A 16,506-nucleotide genomic window follows, 5' to 3' on the forward strand; every position below is an offset into this window, starting at 1 on the left:
GATAATAAATCAAGCGATTGTAGACGCTCTTCATAATTAAGGTCCTCCAATCCCCTAATTAGTTTAGTTGCCCTTCTCTGGATCCTCTCCAGCTCCAACACATCCCTCCTGAGGACTGGCGACCAGAACTGGACAGAATACTCCAGATGTGGTCGGACCAGAGTTTTATAAAGTGGAAGGATTATAGTTTTATCTCTGGTATACATCCCTTTCTTTATGCATGCTAATATTCTGCTGGCTTTGGCAGCTGCCGCTTGACATTGCATGCTATTGCCTAGCCTATCATCTACCAAGACTCCCTAAACATTAAAATAGTATGTCCCCTAGTGGCTGCTTCTGGCTGTTCAGACTGTGCACCCTCCCCTGATCCAGCTCAGTAGCAGCCACTCCAGGCTGTTCAGACTGTGCATGTGTGCAGTATGGGCTTTCCTCTCTAATTGAGCTCAGCTAAAGAGCGAGTACACTGCACAGGTTTTAATGGAAGGATGGACACCATTTAAAACAGGATGGGCGCTGGTATGTATCATTCACAGGATATATATGGAATTCCATTGGGGAATTTTTGGAAAATCTTGCTAAAGGTGAACTTACAATTTAATTTGAGAGTATCTGGAGACTTTGTTAAAGAGGTTGTAAACTCATTAAAATTTTTTTTTTTTTTTTTTTTCCAACCTGAAAGAGAAACACATAATGAGCTAGTATGCATCGCATACTAGCTCATTATGAAATACTTACCTTAGGACGAGCCCCCGCCGTGCTGCTCGCTTACCTGCATGACGAGCGACATGTTCAGTCGCCCGTCTTCCGGGATCGCGGCATCCGGCCATCTGATGCGCGCAGGAGTGCCGACGGTCACGGCACGGGGCTCTGAAGGAACGGCACCAGCGGCCGTTCCTTCAGAGCGCATGCGCCAGTGATGTCACTGGCTGCATGTAAGGTAAATATCTCCTAAACGGTACATGTTTAGGAGATATTTACAGTACCTATAGGTAAGCCTTATCATAGGCTTACCTATAGGTAAAAGTTGCAGAGGAGGGTTTACTTCCTCTTTAAAATCAGAGGACTGGGCCCTTGTTATAGGAGGTGGTATAAAGTGAGATTAAATACAACTGCAGAAGATGAGCAAAAACTAAGTAGAAAACGTATGTTGTAAATGGGAACCGCATTAGAGACCCTGTCCCCAACTTAAACTAGTAGTAAAGTTGGGGGGGGGGGGGGAAGAAAAAAAACTCCCCCTGTAAGTTAAGGGCATACTAGCACATTATAAGAGACTTGCCCTAAAATAAAGCCCTACAGCGGCGTGCTATCCCTGCTTACAGGGCTTTCATCTTAACTTCTTCCTTCCGGGGTCACGGGCCGCGATGATGTCATTCCTGCATGTATGCACGGGAATCATGGCCACGACACAGAGCTCTGAAGGGGTGACATACACAGTATGCAGTGTGCATGCGCCAATGACATCACTGCCTGCAGAAACCGTGAATATCTGCTAAACGGCGCATATTTAGGAGATATCCCTTGTATCTACAGGTAAGCTTTATTATAAGCTCATCTGTGGGTAGTGATCAAGCTGTTTACTACCACTTTAGGAAATTGAAAACAAAAGCATAGAAGAATCAAGTATTTAAAATGCTTACTTTTAGTATCTTTCCATTGTACCTTTAAAAGTCAGTTCCCTAGCACAGCACCTTCGCTCCTTGCACGTCAGAACCTTTTCCTCTATGCATAATTACTGTCTGTGGTGGTCCAGCTCCTTTGCATCTCCTTCACCTTTCTACATAACCATTTATGTAGCTACTGGGGGAGAAGAGAAGGGGTATACTATAATGTCACTTGAGTGGCAGCTCTGAGTCTGCTGGGGCTGCTAACATCACATTCAAGATGGTGGAGTCCGGTTTTTTGAAGACTACACAAAGGAGGAAAAAAAACAGGCAAAATTACGTTAAATGCACAAGATTATATACAACCTATTTTTAAATGAATAGTCTGGTGAGGGGTACTCTCTAGGCGCTACAGACTGCTAGACTCGCATGGAGTGGATTAGGTGTGATATAGAATAGGCTGACTTAAATTGAGTACTTTCTAAGTTCGGTTTATCTGTCTATTTCATCAGGGAGGTCACGTGTTAACTCCACTTCCTGGGGCCACAGCAACAAAGCCCGGCTCAGCTGTAAGTATTGCCTTTTAAAAATGAAATGCGGTTCAGTCACAGGTTAGCATGATCAAATCATGTTATTACTTTGAGTAAAAGCATGCCTTTTTTTTTTTGCCATGTGATAAAAATGTACCCTCATGTGACATAAAGCCTAGGCAGACTATATAAAGTGGCCTCTATCAACCAGGAACATTAAAGGTGTTTCATGCATTTTCAACTAAATAGGCATTGTTTGGTAGACTTTCAATGAGTAAAAATGGCTGCTCCCATACAGTGTAAATATATTACTGCCTAGGAGCAGTAATTTCTTGTGTAATTAAAAAAAAAAATAAAGAAATAACATATATAGTGTGTGTGTGTGTTTAAAAAAAAAAAAAAGTCTAAACCCAAAAACAAATCTAATGTTTTGCAGACCTTATTCACTGCTTTAGTTTCTTTTTTTCCCAGACCATTTTACTTTTTTTTTGTTTAATAAATGTTTATTGCAACCAAAAACGAGTACAAATAAAACATTCCTTGGTAACAAGCAAAATAAAAAGGCAAATAACAAAGAGAAAATCATGCAAGTACATATCGAGACAAGATGTATCGTGCATTGTAGGAGAGCGGTAGGTAAAAATGATACTGTAGTGCATATGATGGTTAACGATAGAAGCTCTCGGAAAAAAGGCGTGTGCCAAATGTAAGAGGAACTAAATAAAATTGGCATGTTAAAAGAGAAATCGCAGAGGAAAAGATAGGTGAAGAGGAACAGAAAAGTGGCAGGCAGTAAGGCAGTAGAGTAAAGGAGAAGGGGGTTAAAGAAGGGTACACACTAGTAGAAAATCTGCCGAAAATTCCCATCCGAGGTAAAATCATAAGATTTTCAGCTAGTGTGTACACAACTTTCAGCAGCCAATGCCGACATTTTCAAGGAAAAAAAAAACGGAGGGACAAACACCAAAATTTTTATCGTCCGTCCCCAGGCGACCAATTTTCGTTTAATGTGTATGCAGTACGTCCGTGAAAAATCGGATACGAAAAACCGCGCATGATCTGAAGTTGCTGACGACCCGGAAGTCTAGGAACAAATGTCCCAAAAAAAAATCTGATGAGAAATTTTGTGAACATTATGAACGGTCAACTAAAAACGGTTATGACCCCTGGAAATGAGAGAGAAAAATCTGAGGATATTTCGTCCGATTTTCGTCAAGTGTGTACAAGCCTTTTAGGAAGGAGGAAAACGAAAAGTAAAGGGTAATGGGGGGGGGGGGGGGGGGGAGGCAGGCCATGGGTGTATCAGTATGCAAAATAAAATCACATGACTTGTTGCGGAGGGGGGGGGGGGGGCCACAATAGACAAGCATAATAAATCAGTCACCAAGCATTAGCTTACAAATGAGTAAATAAGCAGGTAGATAACCTCCTGGGGTTCACGACAAGAAATATACAGAAGCATAGCATGAAACTACATAGTGGGGACATTGGGGGCAAGGGTGGAAGCAGAGCTTTCTGGGGGTGCGTCCGAGAGGATGTGGATGTATTGAGAGGTGTTTTTGAATGTAATCCAGGACCACCAGGTCATTGTGTGTAGATCCAGTTTGTCCTTAGTCAGAAAGTTCTTCCATTTGGCAAGTTTCCTTAAAGGCCATTTTACTTTATTTACATCTGGTGGTCCGGAAAATTCAAAAGCAGACTGTGAGCAGGCAGGTAGGTTTCTTTTTTTGCACATGTCTCTCTTGCAATAATGAGCCTGCCTGCTCACAATTTCAAAAGCAGGTCTTTAGTTTTGTTTTAAGTGTAAAACAGCTGCTTGTGCACAGTAAGTGTTAATGTATTTTCAGAAAAAAAAAAGTTGAACTGCCACCAAGATATGATCTGTAGTAAGTCATTTGTAATGGTTGAATGAGTTCAGGAATTTTTACTATGACAGCACAGTCCCACAGACCCATATAGGCTATAATCGCACTTCACCTTTCATCAGTTTAGCGATGGCACGATGACTGAAGCAAGATTGTTTAGGTTGTAGAACAATTCTTGCTACTTGGTAAATAATCTTTTTCCTCAGTATAGAGGGAATTTCTCAATTAGAAGTGACTGTAGAGGTAAAATACAGTGTTGCTTTTTTTTTTTTTTAAGTTGTATGCATTTCATATTTCTATTTTTGTGTTGAAGACGTTCCCATTTTTTGGCGTTGTTCCTGCTATCTTGGACGAGGCTGGCGAGGAGCTTGAAGGAGAAGCTGAAGGTTATCTGGTAAGCAGAAATGTTCCACTGAGCAGACTACTATTAATATGCAATAGGTAGCTTATCGTGTACTTTACCATGGAGAGCCAGTCAAAATTTAAAGTGCATAAGCTTTTATTACCAGACAAAGCTCTTCAGTTTCCTGTGTCGCCTTCTCCTGCTCACTGGATTATAAATAAACACCAAGGAAGTCCAGTTTCTTCTTTGAGTGGTCATATACTCCTCCCTCCCTTTTCGTGTCTGATATGGGTAAAGATAACCTTATTGGGCATTATTGGGAAGACTAAGAAAATGGCCTCTGCCCCCACCTATAACTGGCCTTTATAGCAAAGAACACATGGAAGGGCAACGCACATGAAATAAACAAAAATAAAATTCCCAGTTCAATTTGCTAACCAGTTTGCTTACCAACCAAATTAACCTAACAGTTTGCGTGAAAACAGGGGTTTAGTAGCACACATTTGCAAACGCATGTGTAAGCTACAGGGCCACTCCACGGCTCACTGTGTTACCTGCAGTCCTAACTCTAGTGAGTTTGAGAGTCTTCACAGTGGAAGCACATGCAAGCTAATGGCTCACCTGCCCCCTATCTATCCATTAGCTTGCATGTGCTTCCACTGTGAAGACTCTCATAAATTCACTAGAGTTAGGACTGCAGGTAACACAGTGAGCCGTGGAGTGGCCCTGCAGCTTACACATGCGTTTGCAAATGTGTGCTACTAAACCTCTGTTTTGACGCAAACTGTTAGACAGGTTAATTTGGTTGGTAAGCAAACTGGGTAGCAAATTGAACTGGGAATTTTATTTTTGTTTGTTTCATGTGCGTTGCCCTTCCATGTGTTCTTTGCTATGAAGGCCAGTTATAGGTGGGGGCAGAGGCCATTTTCTTTGTTGTTAATGTGTACTGGTGAGTGGACATACTGGATGCCTTTGCTGTAATACCATTGGCTGGGCTTCCATTATGCCCCCAATTACCTTTCAGGAGGGATGGGCCACCTCCAGGCTCACCTGCCCCCTATCTATCCATTAGCTTGCATGTGCTTCCACTGTGAAGACTCTCCTAAATTCACTAGAGTTAAGACTGCAGGTAACACAGTGAGCCGTGGAGTGGCCCTGCAGCTTACACATGCATTTGCAAATGTGTGCTACTAAACCCCTGTTTTCACGCAAACGGTTAGGTTAATTTGGTTGGTAAGCAAACTGGTTAGCAAATTGAACTGGGAATTTTATTTTTGTTTGTTTCACATTGGGAAGACTAAGCCCTGGTTCGCACTGATGCAATTTCGATGTGTTCCAGAACGCATGGAATTGCATTATATGTGAAATAACATGAATTTCTATGAAGCCCATTCACATATATGCAGTCCAAATGCAATGCAATTTTATTTTTTGGAATTGCAACCGAACTTTCATGTCGCACTGGACTTGATCCTTGGAATTACACTAGCAAACTTATTGAAATCGCACCGTATCAGTGTGAACCTAACCTAAAATTGGCTCTTGGTGCTCCCATTCTTTTTCCCAGCCTGATTTCTGGAGTTCAGGGGATTGTGGAAAGTGAACATGAAAATCTGGCAATAATTGAAGCAATATTAACAAATACCATACTGATTGTATTTCAATAATGATGGTGCTTTTTTTAATTATTTGTACAGTTTGTCTTTAATGTGATCTTATCTGTTCCTTCAAAGGTATTTAAACAGCCCTGGCCTGCATTAATGCGCACAGTATACGGGAACCATGAAAGATTTGAGACCACCTACTTCAAAAAATTTCCAGGATATTATGTGACCGGTGATGGTGAGTACCTGACTTTTTTCCATGTAGCCATCTGTACCTCTTATGTGGGTATTTGTACCTCAGGTTTTGTCATGAGCAAGGCTGCCCAAACCTCAGCCAAGTCAAGTTTACTGGCTTGACCTGTCACTTTCCTCTTTGCATCATTACTTAATTTACGCATCTAAAGCTTGTACACAACTGGTAACCTCAAGGCTGTCACAGCCTGCATGCTTGTTTCAGGTCAACAACTCACGAAACAGTTATGTAATGACAGGGATGATTGATCTCTCAAAACAAATTAGCAATGGTGGCTTTGTCTTGACTAGTGCTGTTTTGGTGTGTCCTTCAACAGCTAACACAATTCACCCTAGATGGAGTTTGGATATGCCTGAATGCCACTGCCACCCAATCCCTAAAGTGGTTCTGAAGGCTCAAGGATTTTATGCATGAAGATAAAACACCTTCTCCCTCCTAATACTTACCTGAGTCAGGAGTCAGTCAAACCAGCACACAGGGAACATTCTGGCAATCTAAACAGAGCTTCTAACTAGCATTTTTTTTTAAATCTGTACATTTATGGTTCTTTTTATTGTTTTTTTTCAGGCTGCAAAAGAGACAAAGATGGCTACTATTGGATTACCGGGCGGATTGATGACATGCTTAATGTTTCTGGTAAGAAGTAGTTATTTTCAAAGGAAAATTGAGAGGGTTTTCATTCAACACACATTTTGATTTTGTCATTGTGACTTTTACCTGAACGATAATTTTGATAAAATTGTTTAACGTTATTTTAACGTGTTGCCAACCACCCGCCGCCTTTTTACTGTGGCAGGGTGGCTCTGCTGCGCAAACCGACTTAGACCTACATCTGTCGCACCGGCAGCTAGGGGGGGAGCGCGCGCCGCCGGTGGTGCGCTCTCGCCCCCACTTGGCAGCGGGGAAGCCCATGCACGGGTCAGACGGCTCCTATTGACATCTGACACCCACAATCGCTCCCCGCTAAGAGAGAAGAACGGTCAGCTGTTGTAAACACAGCTGACCGTTCTTCTCCCTGGAATAATCACAGCCCCTGTGATCCTTCTATATAGGATGACAGGTCTCTATATGATCATTTCACAAGCCACAACCCCCCCCCCCACAGTTAGAATGACGCCCCTAGGCTCACATTTAACCCCTTAATCACCCACAATGTTAACCCCTTCCCTGCCAGTGTCATTATTACAGTAACAGTGCATATTTTTAGCACTGATTACTGTAGTAATGTCACTGTTCCCCCCCAAAAGTGTCAATGTCAGGGGTCCGATCTGTCCGCCGCAATGTCGCAGTCCCGCTAAAGATCGCAGCTATTACTAGTTTAAAAAAAACAATAAAAATGACAAATCTTTGCTGTAGTTAGTAGACGCAATAACTTTTGCGCAAACCAATCAAAAATACGCTTTTTGCAATTTTTTTTTTTTTTTGTAGCAGAAAACAAATTGGCTTTAAATGTTAAATTTAGATTTTTAATTTTTTTTCTTTTTTTTTGAGAATGTTATATAGCAGAATGTGAAAAATGTTTGTTTTTTTTGTTTATAGCGCAAAAAATAAAAATCGTACAGGTGATCAAATACCACCAAAAGAAAGCTCTATTTGTGAAAAAAAAAAAAAAAGTACATCAATTTTATTTAGGTACAACGTTGCACGACCGCGCAATTGTCTGTTAAAGTAACGCAGTGCCGAATCGCAAAATATGGCCTGGTCATTAAGGGGGAAAATCTTTCGGTCCAGAAGTGGTTAAAACAATTTGTTACAAATGTAAATGCTTGTAGTTCCTACATAGAATTGTAGGCTTTCTGTAAATCAGTTAGGCACTTGGCATCCCTGCAGCAGGGCTGCTGAGGTAACAGGAGACCGATCATAGACACTCTGCAATCCTGCTCAAGCTCATTGACAACCGCAAAGAGATCTCAGCTGATCCAAGTGACTGTGTTTTATATTGCAAATGTTTGGAAAGGAATCATGGCAGCACATTCTACCACTTTCGAAGGCCGGCCCCATTACAACCTGATTGTACAATTGTCTCTAGATCTACCAACAACTTTAATGCAAGGACTTACCTATGTGGATCTAAACTGAATTGATTGCTTTGGTAGGTCCTCACAAAGCTTAATTGTTTGTTAAGTCTAAAGGTTGTAATGGTCAGCTTTAAGTCCCTTTCACACGGGGCAGAGCGTTTTTTTGATCCGCTCCGGCACTTTTTTTTTTTTACAGACACGGATGACACTTGTGTCATTCGGTCAATATGTCCGTTTATCATACCATCCGTTTGCAGATGATAGACGGAGATAATGTATGTCAATGGGATTGCGGACATCTGTTTTTACATCCGTTCCATTTTCTAAATGGAAGAAAAATAGGGTTCCCTTCAGTTGCAAAAAACGGAACTGATCCAAAAGTACGCAAATCGGATGTCAGCGGATGGTCATCCACTGACATTCGCAATCCCATTGACATGCATTATGTCCGTTTTTCATCCGCAATCGGATGAGATGAAAAACGGACATACGGGACGCCCGTGTAAAAGGACCCTTAAGTGCACTCACTGTAGTAAGTGGGAGGCTCAGGGACTTCAAAAAGGGCCCTGCTTTTATATACACACACCCCTGCAAACTATGTATGATATGACTGTTTATCCTATAAATTATTTAGGTTCATCACATGTTGATTAAAATAGCTTTAGACCTCTAATGCCCTTTAAAGTCTAATAAAAGCCTCTCTTTTTTACTTGTTATGCTGCTAGGGTGCACAGCAGGCATACTGCATGACAAGGTTAAAAAAGGGAGGCAGTGTAATAATACATAAAGCTTTCACTGTCCTGATTTCTGTTCTTATATCTAGAGATTATGACCTGACATGACCAGTTTCTTCTTCCATCTCTGGCTGTTCAGGTCACTTGCTGAGCACTGCAGAGGTGGAATCTGCTCTTGTTGAACACTCCTCTGTAGCTGAGGCTGCCGTGGTGAGTCATCCACATTCGGTGAAAGGGGAATGTCTCTACTGTTTTGTCACTCTGCGGGATGGACATGAGTTCACCAGCACGCTGATCGATCAGCTGAAGAAATTAGGTAATCCTATTTAAAGTGATTTGTAAAGTCTCTGTTTTTTTTTTTTTTTATAACATGTTATAGTTACCTCCTCTATTCAGTTGGTTGTGCACAGAGCAGCCCGGACCCTCCTCTTCTCAGGTTCCTCTTTGCTGCTCCTGGACCCTCCCTCCTGTTGAGTGCCCCCACAGTAATCAGCTTGCTATGGGGGCACCTGAGCCGATTTGCAGCTCTGTGTGTCCATTCAGACACACCGCTGCCGTTCAGCCCCGCCCCCTCTCGCCTTTGATTGGCTGGCTGACTGACTTTGACAGCAGCGGGAGCCAATGGCGCCGCTGCTGTGTCTCAGGGGAGAGACTCCCGGAAGGCGAAGGGACTCGTGGACATCGCTGGATAGAGATGGGGCTCAGATAAGTATTAGGGGGTGCTAGGGGGGCTGCTACACACATGATGTTTTTTATCTTCATGCATAGAATGGATGAAGATAAAAAAAAAACCTTCCTTTACAACTCCTTTTAGAGCTGACTTTTACGGGAGTTGAGGGCTAGCTAGCTTTAAGAGCTAATCCATCCAAAACTGATATTTTAGTTATAGATGCATAAAAGTAGTTGGGAATCACCTGCTGGCTCAAAGGTCTCTTGGGACTCTTGTGGTAAGATTGCGGCAACCCGGGCATGCCACCCGTTCTGAGCTCTGTGCACCGACAGTTTGGACAGTGTACTCCTGACAACTCCCGCTTTCCCGTCCCTGGGTACCTCGCGCCAAGGATATGGGCCCTGCCCTGGACCTTACCCTTACAGCAACATTATTCTCTCTGTAGAGCTTCTTTGCTATTATGAGCCCCCCCCTTCTCTGCACTTTCATCGATATGGCTGTAAGCTTGGGTGTGGCTCCGCCCTCGGACTTTAGAACCCACACTTTGTTTTGCTCACAACTGGTGATCTTGTTGTTGGGATTTTTTATGTTGTGTTTCTTTCTACTCTGATACCTTTCCCGTGTAAGGTCCCCTCTTACATACCACATTCTCCGAACCGGTCAGTTGTTTGTTAGCTATGTATATTTTTGATCCTTTGTGAGACTTTGGGTCCAATTGCAAATTTGTCTTGCTATTGTTTGTACTTTTTTATGCCTTTTATAAAAATAAAAATTATTTTGAAAAAAAAAAAGATTGTAGCAACCAGAGTCCCAGCTCTACCCACCTGCTGTGGCCTTTACAAAGGTTTCTCAGTTTTGCTGTTGGATTTTTAAAATGTATTTTACCTCATGGGGAATTTAGCAGAAAGATAGGTAGAGCCAATTCCACAATCTCCAATGAGGCCCCTAGGAACAAAAAAACTGTAAAAAAAAAAAAAAAGAGGTTCTGTTGGGACCTTAGGCTCTCACATTGGATTGTTGAACGTGAGGAGTGTGGTTTAGCCTCATATGACTATAAGCTCCATGTGCACATAGATTGTGATTTTAAAACGTTGCTAAACCCAGGAGCCTGCATTCACTATATCTGGTCTCCCACAGTACACCGAACATGGAAATGCAATCATTTTAGTAAATATAAACTGCTATACACCTTTTCTCATCAGCAGTATATAGCAGTCTTGTGACTTCTATCAGTGTCTGGTTAAAGCTTGTAGGAGGAGTTTTATTCTCCCCTGATTGTCCTGTGAGGCTGCCGGCCCCTGACCCTCTGCCTGGACAGTGCTGATTGGCCCTGTGCTTATCCAATGCATTCATACACACCAAACTGAACATGTGCAGCTTGCCCTCCAGGCTCTGCAGTATCAGGAGATATATCATGGACTGTGGAAGAAGGGGAGGATCAGAGAAGACAGGATCAAACAGCCTTTTTACACAATGCAGAGGATTAACCCCTTAGGTTCCACAGTGAGTATAAACAAGCGTGCTTTACTGCATATACACACTGATTTTACTGTTGTGAGATTAGTAACACTTTATGCATTAATAAATGAACTTGCAGGAATAAGACACTGCTTGCTATTTAGTTGTATTTATTGCATTTGTCTTATCCCTTTTAATACATCCTTCCCAACTTCAAAGTGGGATAGATCTGAGACCCCCAAAAGCCAGGCAAATAAGAGGTTTGTTATACCAAAATGTGTATTGTGCATAAAAAGTGCTGTCTACTCAAATGTCACGTTTACTTTTTCTGTCTTATTTGTCCCTCAGTAAGAGAAAAGATTGGACCAATTGCCACTCCAGATTATATACAGAATGCACCTGGATTGCCCAAGACACGCTCAGGTGAGGATAGTTCGCGATTTTTTTTTTTTTTACTTTTGTCAGAATGTGTTCTCTGTGAAAGAATAATGGGCCATACACACTATACAATTTTCTTTAGATTTTTTCCTTTTAAATTTACCAAAACCATATAATATGAGGTCAAATCTAAATACTATCAATTTGTATGCAATCAGGCAGGGCCTTGCACTACATAGTTGAAGGTAATTCTAAAGGAAATCTGACAACAAAAGTTGTATAGTGTGTATCCAGCTTAAGAAGCATAATCTTGTATGAGCCTAATGCTGAACTCTCCAGGCAGATATTAACCACTTAAGCCCCGGAAGATTTTACCCCCTTCCTGACTGTAAATAATCCACAGACACGACGTGGTTCATCAATCCGTCCTTTAATTCACCTCCACACAAACTAAACAGGAAAAGGGAATTCTACCAAACTAGACAGGAAGGGGAAATACATCATAGAATAGGAGGGAATACTGAAAAAGATGCAGTAACTGAAATGACCACAAGATGGCAGTATATTAAACAACTATATCTCTTGTACATGAAGTTAACACTGACCAGGGCCTATTTTGCGATTCGGCACTGCGTGATTTTAACAGACAATTGTGCGGTCGTGCGACGCTGTACCTAAACGAATTTGATGTCCCTTTTTCTCCCCCCACAAACAGAGCTTTCTTTTGGTGGTATTTGATCACCTGTGCGATTTTTTTTTTTTTTTTGATCACGCGCTATAATCAAAAAAAGAGCGTAAATTTTGCAAAAATAACAATATTTTTCACAATTTTTTTATATGAAATTCCCCCCCAAAAAAATGTAAAGATCAAAATTTTTTAACATTTTAGGCCAATTTTTTTTTTTACCATATGTTTGGTAAACAAATCTGAAAAAGCGTATTTTGATTGGTTTGCGCAAAAGTTATTGCGTTAACTAACAAAGGGAAAGATTTTTGTCATTTTTTTTTTTTTTTAACGAGTAATGGTGGCGATCTGCGATTTTTTTTTTTTTTTTGCGGGACTGCCACATTGCGGCGGACCCTTGACTGACATTTTTGACACTTTTGGGGGTACCAGTGACATTACTGCAGTAATCAGTGCTATACATATGCACTGTTACTGTAAAAATTACACTGGCAGTGAAGGGGTTAACTTTTTTTTTGAGAGGGAGGGGTTATGTGTGTCCCTAGGGGCGTGTTTCTAACTGTGATTGGCTGTGGCTTGATGTGTAAGAACAGTGATCAATGGTCCTACATAAAACCGTATGATTAGCATTCTTACACAGGGGAGAATGACAGGCGGCTGTGTTTACATTAGCCGCCTGACTTTCTCCCGGTATAACGGACGATCGTGAGTGCCCGGCGGACATCGGGTCCGCCGGGCACACGCGGGAGAGTGCCTCCGGCGGCGCTCGCTCACTAGAAACTCACAGGCTAGCGACGTAGCCCTACATCGCTTTGCCTGTGAGGGGCTGACCGCCGCCGTAAATAGTCGTGCGGCGGTCGGCAAGCGGTTAAAGACCATTTAATGCATCTCTTTTCATTATTACATCATTTGTTTTTTTTTTTGTTTTGTTTTTAATTGCAAGTAGCGTGAGCATCTGAATGTGATTGGTGTGTTTTTTGCAGTCCCTGTACAGCAGATCTCAGACTGGGAGAGGGAGAAGCAGCACAAGGAGCCAGTTGTGTACTGTAGTACTCATGCTCAAACATGGAATATGCTAAAAAGAGAATGAGATGAGCCAGTCTCTCACTTTTCCTGCAGTATCCTCAAACACAAAGTGATGACCAAACTCCGATGTAAGTAAACATGTGAAGTTTATTCACCACTGTAGATCCAAACTGGACATCAATACATCACGGACAAGGACAAAGGTTGACACGTTTCACGAGTTTACGCGTTTCACGAGTTACACTCGCTTAGTCATATAACTACGTGAATGGCGTCAACCTTTGTCCTTGTCCGTGATGTATTGATGTCCAGTTTGGATCTACAGTGGTGAATAAACTTCACATGTTTACTTACAATGGAGTGCGGTCATCACTTTGTGTTTGAGGATACTGCTGGAGACTACGGATCTCACCTGCACCTGTTTACATCTTCCCACCTGAGCGGCTTACCTGCAATTGTTTCAGTCTCACATTTTCTGTCACAGGATGAGGGAGGAACAAGGCCTGTATGTGTTATTTTATAGCAGAACTTCACTCAAAAAAAAAAAAAAAAACTTGGCATCTTTTGAATCCCCCCCCCCCATCCTATTACACAATTGCATGTTGTTTTGTTTGTTTTATAGGAAGGGGGGTTTTGAAGTACTTTTTTTTTCTTCTTCCACTACTTGTCCACCTACAGCCTTCTTGGAATATCACGTCACATATCCTAGGAGGTTTCAGGACAGTATCCCTAAATTCTAGGACAGTATTACTGATTCCGACAGTAGTTGGGAAATCTCACACATGTGCAGAGGTGTTTCAGCGGCGGCCCATCTGTGTGTGATTAGGAAGAGATGGCTGCTACCTGTATCCAAGATGGCAGCACAGAAGATGAGGAGCACAGTGGGGACTCCTGGTGCAGGGAAGACAGCGCTGGGCTACATGGGCTGGTGTTTTTAATATCGTACAGGAAAAGTGCTTGAGGCATCTGAATTTTATATTTACACAACAAGGTGAAGTTCCTCTTTAGCTGTAGCAAAAAAAAATCAGGTCTCATGATCTGCCAGACAGGGCTGTGCTGTGTAAATGCAGATCTGAATAGACAGACATGTGAGACTTTGGCATGTAAAATGGATTTTGTATTTCATCTGTGTATTAAGCTATTTGCCTAAATGTTGAGCTTTAGGCCCCTTTCACACGAGCGGTCCTCCATTCTCCTTTATGGAGTGATGGATGTAAACTGATTTGTGTCTGTTTACACCCCCCCTGCCTCTGATCCGGCAAAAACAAACTGAAAGGGATCCCTTCCATCTGTCCGGATTGGAGGACAGTGGGGTGTAGACAGACTGCTGGTCTGTTACATCCAACTGCCTATGGAGCAGAGTGGGCTATGTCCATGTCTGCTGTGCATAAGAGAAGCAGACATAGACCTGTCATCTGCCCGCTCTGCTCACGGATCTGGCTAGTGTGAAAGGGACCTGTAAACTGCTGCAGAATAAAAAAAAAAAAAAAAACACCTGTAAGACAGTGGCATAATGTGCTAGTATGCATCGCATACCTTAGAACTTAGCCCTTCCCAGCGCCACGCTGTCACCACTGAGAGGGCTGACATCTTCCCCCCAGCATACTTCATCAACTGGAAAACAAAAAAATGGAGAAGGAAGCACTCAAGTACTGACACAATTCACTTGGGTACTGTGCACCTTTTTACAGCAGTATGTTGATGACCGGTTCCCTTTACCTCCAGTGAAAGTCTGCTGTTGAAGGTTGGGTTTTTAGTCAGAGGTTATTCCAACCCCACGGTTTCTTTCTCCACCATTTAATCCTGCAGTGAATTGCATTTACCAGAATCCTTATGACCAGTCACAAGTTGATCTAACAGCACTCGGGAGAACCTCTTGTTCTCTATAACCCATTATTAGAGATGGGCTCGGGCGTGTTCGAGTTTGCACGTGCCCGATCCTGCCAGGAAATCAACACTGCAGTCCGCTAATAACAGGCAGTGAGACATTTCCTTATCCACAGCATCATAGATCAGGAAATGTCCCCATCCCGGTGATTAGCGGAGTGCAGTGTCGGATGCCCAAGCCCATCTCTACCCAATATATGTCACATTGGGTCCTGTCCTCTGGCAGCATTTGGTGCTCTCCCATGATATCTCCCTCTCTCACTATATATCAGTGCTCCATGTTAGTACTGTAAATCCCCCAGCAGCAGTGTACAATGATATAAGAAGCTTCCTCATTTATATTTATTTAAAGCATTATAGCAGAGCACACAAAAAAACTGCATATAAAGCACCAGCAACAATCGACATGTTTTCTCTATATATAAGGGAAGGCCTTGATACAGTCAGTTTGAAATGAAACATGTATGACAATGGTCCTCAGGGCCCACTAACAGGCCAGATTTAAAGTATTCCCTTGAGGAGATTCAGACTAGAGTACTGCAATCACTGAGCAGCAAATTATATCACCTGTGATGTATTTCAGTTATCTTGCAAATCTGGCCTGTTAGTGGGTCCTGTAGGCCAGGGTTGAGGACCACTGATGTATGAGACCAGGTTAATTTCAGGTAGTATTGAATAAAGCACTGCAATAAATGTGTCTTCATCTGCCTGAAGTTCAGCTTTTACAGATCTACATTTTCTTTTCTATTCAGGTAAAATAATGAGACGAGTTTTACGAAAAATTGCCAAAGACGACCATGACCTGGGAGACATTTCTACTCTCGCAGACACCACGGTCATACAGCAGCTCTTCAGCAATCGATGCAAGACTGTTCTCTAGGACAGAACTGCAGAGTTCACCTAGAGAGGAATGTCATGTTAACTCGTCTCTTGGATTCACCCGTCGGATACTGCAGCCATATAATTCTGTGTATATTTTGTGAGAATTGCGTTTGTTGACTATTGTGACTATTGAGCAACTGTTTCATATCTCATGTAAGTCAAATTGTGGTGTCGGTTTCAGGATCTGATTTAGGAATCTGATCAATGTCTTGAGCTGTCAGGTTGGTATTTCGGTTTGTGACCCCAGTGGGGATATTTTACCTAACTTCCTGTTCTAGGACAGGAGGGAACGGACAGCGATAAAAACATTGTCAGACACTCTAATCTTTCTCACTCTACTAATGATGTGTTTGTTGATGGGATTCTTCCTCATGTCTTGCCCTCACAGGAATTGAGGGGAAATCTGATTAACAGGGACATAGACAGCCATTGTGACAAAGAGAACCATCCTTGTCCTGCTTTTCTTAAAGGAGATGGTGCAGAGAATATACTTTTTAATGTGTGTGGCCAGCTCAAGTTTTAACACAATCTGGCATTCTGGGTGAAATTTACTGGTCAGCTGTGTTTTTGGG

General features: G+C 42.2%; 1 protein-coding gene across 2 annotated transcripts in view; it reads left to right on the plus strand.

The window, feature by feature from the left end:
- ACSS2 (acyl-CoA synthetase short chain family member 2) overlaps window positions 1-15,986 on the plus strand; it is an 83,185-nt gene extending 67,199 nt beyond the window's left edge. For both annotated transcript variants that reach the window (XM_082272946.1, XM_082272947.1), the window contains 7 exons: window positions 2,114-2,170; window positions 4,310-4,390; window positions 6,073-6,181; window positions 6,764-6,832; window positions 9,088-9,264; window positions 11,425-11,499; window positions 15,805-15,986. In XM_082272946.1, the coding sequence (XP_082129072.1) occupies window positions 2,114-2,170; window positions 4,310-4,390; window positions 6,073-6,181; window positions 6,764-6,832; window positions 9,088-9,264; window positions 11,425-11,499; window positions 15,805-15,932 (696 nt within the window). In that variant the 3' untranslated portion in view covers window positions 15,933-15,986. The remainder of the gene's footprint in view (window positions 1-2,113; window positions 2,171-4,309; window positions 4,391-6,072; window positions 6,182-6,763; window positions 6,833-9,087; window positions 9,265-11,424; window positions 11,500-15,804) is intronic.
- Window positions 15,987-16,506: the final 520 nt, after the last annotated feature.

Source organism: Pelophylax lessonae, assembly GCF_965119305.1.
Source record: "Pelophylax lessonae genome assembly, chromosome: 11".
Lineage (NCBI taxonomy): Eukaryota > Metazoa > Chordata > Amphibia > Anura > Ranidae > Pelophylax > Pelophylax lessonae.